Genomic DNA, 9,810 nt, shown 5'->3' on the forward strand with positions numbered 1-9,810 from the left:
AACACCATCTTGACACAAAATAATACACTAAAAAGAACGTATTATCAAGGTGAATAGGTATAAAGAATGCCATTATTACTTAAGCAGGCTACAGTTACTTTTATCTCCTAAAAACATTCACAGACACTTACAGTTGGTACATGCCCATTGTTGTGCCTTTTATTGCCAACATATGTATTGTGGCAGACACTAGGACCATGTCTCTCACCCAGTAGGCATGTCGCTATGATCCTTTGATGCTTTGAACCTGTTGGCTTTGTCTTTGCTGTTTTGGACTTTGTTGTATCAGTTTTGTGTTGACAAGTGAAGAGTAAAGACGTATACTAAAACAGCATCTGTGGTTTCTTCGCCTCGCCACATTGGTGACCCCAGACGTTAGAATGGGTGACCCCGGATGGGTCATCTTGCCATATTATTATCCCAGACGTTAGAAAGGAGAATGTGTAGAGTTTGTCCAGAGTAACCATCAAAGGAGAATGTGTAGAGTTTGTCCAGACCTACAAATACCTGGGTGTGCAGCTGGACAATAAACTGGATTGGACTACCAACACAGAAGCTCTGTGCAGGAAAGGACAGAGCCGACTGTACTTCCTCAGAAGGCTGGCGTCCTTCAACATCTGCAAAAAGCTCCTGCAGATGTTCTACCAGACTGTTGTGGCGAGCGCCCTCCTCTACGCAGTAGTGTGCTGGGGAGGCAGCACCAAGAAGAAGGACGCCTCGCGTCTGGATAAACTGGTGAGGAAGGCGGGCTCGGTTGTGGGCACAGAGCTGGACAGTCTGACAACTGTGGCTGAGCGACGGGCGCTAAACAATCTGCTATCAATCATGGACAATCCAACACATCCACTACACAGCATCATCCACAGACAGAGGAGCTGCTTCAGTGACAGATTGCTGTCACTGTCCTGCTCCACGGACAGGCTGAGGAGATCATTCCTCCCCCATGCCATGAGGCTCTTCAACTCCACCCGGGGCAGTAAAAGCTCACATTAAACTCTAAACCTCATACTCTGCACTGCACTATTCACTTTATACAAGCACCTTAATTATACTTGCACTAGACTCCAACGATTCACACTATTCTGTTTACACTGTTAACAAGCACCTTAAGTATACTTCTGTACTGGACTTATGTGTATCTTGTGTATTTTATTTCTCATATTTTATATCTCGACTTGAGGATACTGCTGGAAATGTGAATTTCCCTACGGGGATGAATAAAGTATCTATCTATCTATCTATCTATCTATCTATCTATCTATCTATCTATCTATCTATCTATCTATCTATCTATCTATCTATCTATCTAAGTTTCGTCAGGCTGTTGGAGATGTAGCCTCGCCACATGGGTGACCCCGGACGTCAGAATGTTTCAGCGAGGAATCACCGCAGACGTCCCACATCGTGGCATCCCTCCACCAGCCTGCTATACGTCAGGTAATGCAGCAAGCCGGTACCCCGTCAGTCAGCCAGCACCCCGACAAGGGTCCTCTCGCCCGTCGCCCAGTCCCTTGGCGCACCAGGGATCGAGCCAGCCAGCAACAGGCTGGTATGGGCGCTGGTGAGAACGGCTGTGCAGTCCAACTTCGGAGTCCCTGGCCGTCGACCGGGATCTTCCAGCCGGGCGGCCTCATCTACTACCGATGTCCGTCCGGCCTCAGCAGTAGGCCTCCAGCCACCATCATTCAGCCGCCCCTCCGATTCACCATGCCCGCAGGTATGGTCCGAGTATACATCGGAGCGGGTCAGCTGGTGTTGGTGCCGCAGCAGGTTCATGCCCAGGCACAGACTGGGACGCAGCCGTGACCGGCCGTCCCTCGGAAGCCACTGTGCCTGCCAGCATGCGGGTCAGCACGGCCACTCCGGCTCCTGATGAACTTCAGAACATCCCTTTGCCAACGCTACCTCATGGTTTTCACGCTGAGCGTCTCACCCTTACTCCCGTCGCACCTGGGGCCCTGGTGTCACATACACCGCCCAGGACCGGACTGAGTCTCAGGGTGCCAGACTGGTGAATACCCTGTGGGGTTTTCCGTTATGCCTTTCTGGGTGTTCGGGGGGGAGCTGTGTGGCGGACACTAGGACCATGTCTCTCACCCAGTAGGCATGTCGCTATGATCCTTTGATGCTTTGAACCTGTTGGCTTTGTCTTTGCTGTTTTGGACTTTGTTGTATCAGTTTTGTGTTGACAAGTGAAGAGTAAAGACGTATACTAAAACAGCATCGTGCGTTTCTTCATCTTGCCACATCCGGGGTCACCCATCATGTCGGGGTCACCAATGTGGCGAGGCGAAGAAACCACACGTTGCTGTGCTAGTGGAGATCTTTACTCTTCGCATGCCATCACAAAACTCATACAACAAAGTCCCAAAACAGCAAAGACAAAGCCACATATGTATATTTTTTTTAATCACATGTTCTGCACATGCTGACATTCCACGATCTTACGAACACATTTATTGAGGGTCTAACATTTATTTGCTGTAGTTAGATGTAATCCTTCTGATCTTTCTCATTTCTCAAATTCTTCCAATCACTTTGCCGTCCAACATTACAATGCGTAGATTCTACAAATTCTACATTGTTAAAGAATGAAGTGAAACAATCTTGAGATGTGATGGTTGAAGGCTGATGGGGGATTTAAACTCATTCATCATTTGTTTACAATGGACATGATTCAAATTGCGAAACTAGTCATGTTTTTCTGGAGTTGGTGGTTTCACACTATGAAAACAGCCAATGAAGCTAATACTTTTATTTTGGAGATTGGATGGGTAAGGTAAGGCAGCTTTATTTACACGGTACATTTGACACATAAGCAAATACTTAAAAAAAAAACTATGAGTTTTGCCAACACAACATTTCAAAACATTCAGAAGCAAAGCAGAGAAAACAAAAGTACAGTATCTTATAAAAATACAAGCATTAACAACGTTTACACAAATTAGAAAACTGAAAAAAAGTTATTATTATTATTTAAAGACAAACATATATTTTTTTCTTCAGTGAAAAGAAAAAAAAAAAGGAAATTGTAAAAAAAAAAAAAAAAAAGGGTTTTAACCTGCATTTAAAAGCCTTTACACTAGGGGCTGACTTCTCTTCTTTTAGCATTTTTTCTCTTTATTCTGGTCAGTGCACGAGCAGAATAAGCTGTTTGATGCTCCTTTGAAGGAGTCCAGTGAGAAGACCGTAAAATAACCAAATCCATTGATAATCTTGGATTAAAGCATGGATACGTTTCTCCTGGTCTGTGTGGAGCATGCAATCCTTGAGTCTGGATATAAGAAAGTCAGCTTCAGGAATTTGGGTGCTGGCCTGAGCTCTAATTTTAATGTACACAAATCACATCTTAGTATAACTTGCAGGGCTGGCTGAACTATGACAAAACATGAGACTTATAGTCAGTATCACAGTGGTTTTTATGCAGCATAAAAGCTGTTTGCACAATAATAATAATAATAATAATAATAATAATAATAATGACACAAATGATTTGTTGTCAAGTTGTCAAGAGTCGGACAGACACAATGAAAATGAGAAAAGATAGTTGGAAAAATAGCATTTCATGTAAGTTTTAAATGTAGACTCCTGCTAGGTAAGTGTTTGACTTGTGCCAACACACACACAAACACACAACACGCATGTGCGTGAGTTTGTATAGGAACAGGAGATGAGGAAGTGGGATTGGCATTCACCACAATGCCTCCCACGCTCGTAGAAATGCCTCTTACTGAGAAATGTTTCAAATGTTTTCCCCTTGTGACGTAGCTAAAACAGGTAGTTGAGGAGGGATTTTAAAATGCATTTATTTTGGTCAGTTTTGTCATAAATTCACTAAAACCTGCTTTATCCAAAGATTTCTTTAAACTTTACACAAAGAGAGCACTACAAATGTTAAGGTGTACCTAAACTACAGAATAGATGTGAAATGAAATGCCTTTTGTTTGTTGGATTAGGCTGTGTTGATATTGTCTTCTCAGCTACTGTTGCTGCTGTTCTCGGCTGTTTGGGAAGAGCTTGCGTCGGACGAAGTGCACAGGCAGTCCTTAAACAGGCTCATGAGTTGCTTCTTGTATGTTTTAATGGCGAAGAAGTAGATGACCGGGTCCAAGCAGCAGTTGAAATTCATGAGTGAGACGGTAATCTGTGACAAGGTTAATACGTTAATTATTACTGTTATCAGTGGCCATTTCACTCTGCGGAAATGAGGACAGTGCTCTGTCAGTTCTCGCAGGGACAAATGTATTATACTTTGCCTTCTATATTCATGTTGTGAAAGTTTTAGTGGTAATATTAGGCCTAGTCGGAATAAGTCTTTAGCCTGGTAAAGCAAAATTCACTTTTAAAGCATGGGTGTTTACTGGTACACGGGTCTTTGTTTGAACATTAGAAACATGCTAATGCATTGAATAAATATGCTGTCAGAGATATTTGTCACAATGAGGGATGCATAATAACACTAATGATTTTTTGTAGAAGTGTCTCAACTTATGTATAATAAGTATAATGAAATAATGAAATGTTTTCATCTTATGTTTTAGCTGAGTGTGATATATTTTATTTTGAAAAACTGACCAGATTCTTTTTTATTCATTCCGATCACTTGAGACCCAAAATTGCACTCATAGGAAATCAAAGGAAAATTTCTTCTGGAAGGGGAAAAGGGATAATCAAGAAACAAGAGAAACCCCTTCAACTAACAAGACAAATAAATATTTTAATAGGCAATACCAGGAGTTCTACTTGAAATAATAATTGATCGCGATAAGGAGTTTGAGCGCTATTTTCTAACCAAATCAGGTGACTCTAGCATTGCTGTGCAGGATTATGATGAACATTGGGGTGTTTTTTTGTACTTCTGACAACCTGTTTTAAAAGGATGGCATTTTATGATGTTTAACTGATAAACTAATAACTTCTAGCATGTGGGGTAATTGTTTTTATTTCTCTTACCACCCTTAATAACAACAGGCTAATATAGCCACCTTGATCATATATGGCACAAGATTAATAAAGCAGATGTGCAATATGTTATCTCTTTGATATATTTTCTTTTTTTCACTGTCTAGTCACTATTTTTTCCCTTTGACGTAAAATGCCTTTGATGTAAAGTACAAAGAATTGGACAACATACTACACAAAGTTTAAATGAATTTACACAATGCATCCATCCAGCCATCCATCCACTTTCTAACGCTTTTCGGCTGCTTGTATCCGGGATCTCGTTGTTTCGATCGCGAACTTCAGAACTTTTGGTTCACCTTTTTATATTGCACAACGGACCGGTACAACGTCTGCAGCAGAGCAGATGCTGCTCCCATCCGCCTGTCTATCCTACCCTCACTAATGAACAAGACCCCATCATACTTGGATAGATAGATATACAGTAGGAATATAAGAAATTCCTTTGAACATTATTATGAAGAACACGGTTGATAAAGTGATTTCCCACCTGGGAGGACAACTTGAAGCCCCTCAACTCCTCACACGAGACCTTGTGGTGCATCCTTCTGCACATGAATTGCATCACATTGAGGTGATACGGGCTGAAGCACACAAGGAAGGTAACAAAGATGAGGAGGATAATGCCGCTGGCTCGTTGGTTCCTCCTCGACGCAGGGATCCGCTTGGCTGCCGCCCGCAGCTTCAAATGGATGCTGGCATAGGAGGCAAGGATGGCGCCAAGTGGGCAGCAGAACGAGAAGACGCAGGCCGGGAGCAGGAAGTGCGGCGTAAACAGGGAGCTATCGAGGTTGAAGTACTCCATGCAGGTCCTTCTGCCCCTTTGATTCTGCAGCATGCTGCGAAACAGTAAAGGAGCAACCTGAGCGGACACCAGAGCCCACACTAAACAGCATACCCAGCGGACCATCTTGACCCGTCGCAGACAGCGCAGCCGCTGAGGGTGAACAATGGCCATATAGCGATCCAGACTAATGCAGGTCATGAAGCCAATACCTGGGGGGAAGAAACACTAGCTTGTAAACTTTAAAAATTGAAACAAATTACGAAACCTACCACAAAATTACCAGAGGATGTTGACAAGAGAAGTTTTTATTTTTGATCAAGAAATAACTGATCGCTCTATATTTTTTGTTGTTGTATTATGTGGTAGTATTAGGTTACTGTTATGTATAATAATAAACAGTTCATAACAGTAGCATAATAACACTAGCATAAGCTAGTATGATTGATTGATTTTCCTCAAATTGGGGTTTTTGAGTTTTTCCTTCCCCTTCTGCGAGCTTTGAGCAGCTGATACTGTTGTGTACCAACGAAAAGATGTCCGTATAACTTTTTTTTTTCAAAAGAAGTCTCGACATGACCTCTTTTCACCCGTAAAGCCCTTTGAGACTTCGGTGATTCAGGGCTATAAAAATACATTTGGATTGATTGATTGATTGATAGTATGAAGTTAAAAATAGTAGTGGTAGTTGCATTTAAAAAGAAAAAAAAAGACTGCTCCAAAATGGGAGTTTTTTTTTTTTTTTTTTTTTTTGCAAGGTGCATAAGTTAGAGCATTAAGTTTCCATTCCACCAGAGAGACACATTGTCATTCGGTGTTTACATTGTAATGGCTTGATGCCCGGCTTAAAGGTGTAGTAGACTCTACATGTAGAGTAAAATTTCACCAAACTTTGGTTTTCAGTGTGCCTACAAATTTGCCAGTGGAGGTTGCTACAAACACTTATTGACGAATGTGATGCAACTTAGTTTCTACAAGTTTATTGGTAGAAAAATTGCCATCCGGTGAGCCTAGTTTAATACTGTTTAGGATGCAATTGTGTTGGAAATGTCAATTTTTTTCTCATTAATATTTTACCTGCTAGCCTTCATCAAACTATTACCACCACTTTGGCCGCCCAATTGATTGGAATGTGTGTATCAATATGCAATAGCCTTGCCCGTCTTGCTTACCTGCATATGTATTGGCGAAGAACAGGAGTGTACTCATCCTGCACAGGAAGTCACCGAAAGGCCAGTCAAAGCGCAGAATGTAGTAAACGATCCTGCCCGGCAGTGTTAATGTGAACAGAGTGTCCGATAAGGCCAGGTTTAGCAGGTATACAGAGGTGGAGTTCAATTTCTGCCGTCTCTGGCAAATCACCGCGATGACCAACACGTTGCTGCATGCGCTGAAGATGAACACTAGAGAGTAGAAAACAGGGAAGAGGACAATGGCAGCTTGCTGGTAGATGAACACATCACAGCTGCTCTGGTTGGTGGTGTTATCAGCAGCCATCTAACTAACGAAGGTTGCGGTAAATGGAAATGAGGAATTAACTACTATACTTAATAGGCAATAGTTGACTGCTTGTACTGCTGTGTGCGCTTCCAGTCATGGCATCTTGAGATTTAATACTTGGAAATACATTTGTCAGACACTCAGTTCCCACCCCCTTTTTTTTTTTCACATGCACAGCCAACCAGAATTTTTTTTGTTTTTTTTGGATGGTACCATGCACTGTAAAAACTCATTTACTGCATTAAAATGCAAAATATTTTGAGTCAGATTAGAAATGATCAATATAAGTGCATTTTAATAAACAGATAAATAAATACTGTATACATATTAACAAGATAACATCAACAGAATACTGCTGAATACTGAGTAAAATAGCAGCTCAAACTTAAAATCAATACTTCGATAGCATCGTCTTCTGTCTTCTTTTGTTTGAGTTATACTTTTTTGAACATATAAATGCATTGCATAAAATCCATATATACAATCAAGTATATATATTTATATATATATATATATATATATATATATATATATATATATATATATATATATATATATATATATATATATATGTATCTATGTATGTATGTATGTCTGTATAGATAGATAGATAGATAGATAGATAGATAGATAGATAGATAGATAGATAGATAGATAGATAGATAGATAGATAGAGTTACAATCTTGGAAATATAACTCAAACCAGTACACTGACATTGACATTGATGGAACAAACAAGCTATTCAGCTGTCAGAGCACACTTACAATAACGAATGAAATCCTGAAACAAATGTGCTTACCAACAAACTATTAACTACATGAAATGAATGAATAAGCAAATATTTTTAAATTAGAAAGTAACAAACTTGTAGCTAATTCAAACCAGAAATCTAATCGACTAACTTATACAACCAAAATAGCAAAATGATTCAAAACGAACATTTCAAAATACTCAATACTCAAACCATCCAGATAATTCAGGTCAAAGATCCCCAAAAGATTTTGTGAATAACCAATGTACACCTAACAAAAACCAAACATGACAATGTGCCAATGATTACTGCAGCATTTTTTGCAATGCAGTACAATGTGGTTGTATTAGCTCGGAGGCTAGCACATGTGCTTGTGAAAAGGTTAACTCAAGGTGTCATGTGTTTGTGTGTGTCAGAAGTGGTAAATGGAACATGTTTTTTCTATGTATTTTTTTATTTTAAGAACTTACATTCATGTGGTATACCCTAATTTACCAGCAACACATGCACATTGTGCAAAACGCCAGTTTTCGGAGAATGGTTCAAAAGATGCAGATATATACTGTGATAACTATGTGGCTAACCAAGCCCCATTTCAGCAACATTTAAATGTGCATGTTGTTGTTGGAAAGATGCCAGATGTTGAGGTGCTCTTGAGCAGAAACTATGCATCACACGTGTGTGACAACTCATCCCAAAATATACTCAGCTACTTGATACAGTGGCTGACATTAACATTAATGCTGCAAATACAGAAATTAGGCAAATGAACAGGCAAACAACAAAAAATACAACTGGAAACAAAGAAACAAACAGAATAAAATAAAAAGACACACAAAAACAACAGCTGTAAACGTAAATGCAAACAATCAAAGAACATAACTGCCAAAAATGAATGACACCTGTTAGGCAAACCACTACCTAATCCAAAACAGAGAGGTCTCCGAAGAAAACAGAACCTTTTGTGTTCCGTGCTTCCAGCTATTAAAAACGAATTTGAAATGATTTTGTTTCCTCACAAGCAAAGCAACACAACCTCCCTTACCGAGCCACTGCGGTTACTGTACTACAGCTTGAATGAGTAAAGTGATTATAAAAACTGGACATAATGTAGTATCACGTCCAGCGACGTCACAGGTGGTGTAATCGAAATAGATGGCCTCCACTCGGCAAAAGGTTACACACATTGTCAGCAGTCAGGTGTGGTTATCACCTGCGTTCGGTTGCAATGACGGCACGGTGCCATGCATAGTTACTTACTAATCATTTATCCTATGAACAGTTGAACTTTCTCTCACATTCTTGTTATTCTGTAAAGTCAACAGTAACTTATAAGTACACTGAGTAATTAGGTCATGTGAAGCACCTTGTGGTGTGGTGTGTGTGTGCGTTGTGTGTGCTTGTGTGGTTGTCTTTCTGGGCTGATGAGTGTGTGACGTGAAAGGTCTCAGGAAATTGAAAGTGACGACCCAGCGTGGAACTGGTATGGAAGTCACTTCTCAGAAATGTGACCTTTCTCTGCTGGTGAAGGCAAGGGTGGCCTTCCAGAGAGGGGGGTGAGGTCAGGAGGGTGATTTGAAGAGAATTATACAATAATAGTCAATGGTGAAACTGCGGCCCGAGACAGAACACCTCCCCAGAGGCTGTATCGTTTTAAAGACGCCCTCATGGTGAAGGTGGACCAGTCTGCTGTGTTGCTGACCCAAACTGGAATTGACTTGTGGTGACCGCAACATGTGTGCGGGTGCCAGCATGGTTCCACAAACGCTGCCTTGGCAAATTTGGGATGTTTTTCTCTTCTCGAGTACATCG

General features: G+C 40.8%; 2 protein-coding genes across 3 annotated transcripts; one reads left to right on the forward strand and one right to left on the reverse strand.

Annotated features, from left to right (window-relative positions):
- Positions 1–237: 237 nt before the first annotated feature.
- Positions 238–5,034, forward strand: LOC148424021 (uncharacterized). 2 transcript variants are annotated; one of them, XM_088415879.1, is made up of 3 exons: positions 238–735; positions 1,312–1,437; positions 1,508–5,034. In XM_088415879.1, exons 2-3 carry the CDS (start codon positions 1,368–1,370, stop codon positions 1,804–1,806), a joined length of 369 nt encoding a protein of 122 aa, XP_088272005.1. In that variant the 5' UTR covers positions 238–735; positions 1,312–1,367; the 3' UTR covers positions 1,807–5,034. The 2 variants fall into 2 exon arrangements, with proteins under 2 accessions (XP_088272005.1, XP_088272004.1); XM_088415878.1 differs by having other exon boundaries at positions 279–1,437.
- LOC148424022 (G protein-coupled receptor 183) lies at positions 3,049–7,243 on the reverse strand. The gene is made up of 3 exons (XM_088415877.1): positions 6,919–7,243; positions 5,453–5,958; positions 3,049–4,144 (listed from the first exon to the last, which is right to left on the reverse strand). Exons 1-3 carry the CDS (start codon positions 7,241–7,243, stop codon positions 3,977–3,979), a joined length of 999 nt encoding a protein of 332 aa, XP_088272003.1. The 3' UTR covers positions 3,049–3,976.
- Positions 7,244–9,810: the final 2,567 nt, after the last annotated feature.

Source organism: Hippichthys cyanospilos, chromosome 5 (genome assembly GCF_059441005.1).
Source record: "Hippichthys cyanospilos isolate Australia breed blue-spotted pipefish chromosome 5, RoL_Hcya_1.0, whole genome shotgun sequence".
Classification (NCBI taxonomy): domain Eukaryota; kingdom Metazoa; phylum Chordata; class Actinopteri; order Syngnathiformes; family Syngnathidae; genus Hippichthys; species Hippichthys cyanospilos.

Coding starts and splice junctions, on each gene's coding strand:
- LOC148424021 (XM_088415879.1), top strand. CDS start 1,368: ATGTTTCAGCGAGGAATCACCGCAGACGTCCCACATCGTGGCATCCCT. Junction 1,438..1,507: donor ACCAGCCTGCTATACGTCAG/GTAATGCAGCAA, acceptor CCCGTCGCCCAG/TCCCTTGGCGCACCAGGGAT.
- LOC148424022 (XM_088415877.1), bottom strand. CDS start 7,243: ATGGCTGCTGATAACACCACCAACCAGAGCAGCTGTGATGTGTTCATC. Junction 5,959..6,918: donor CTTCGCCAATACATATGCAG/GTAAGCAAGACG, acceptor TCTTCCCCCCAG/GTATTGGCTTCATGACCTGC. Junction 4,145..5,452: donor GCTTCAAGTTGTCCTCCCAG/GTGGGAAATCAC, acceptor ACCTTGTCACAG/ATTACCGTCTCACTCATGAA.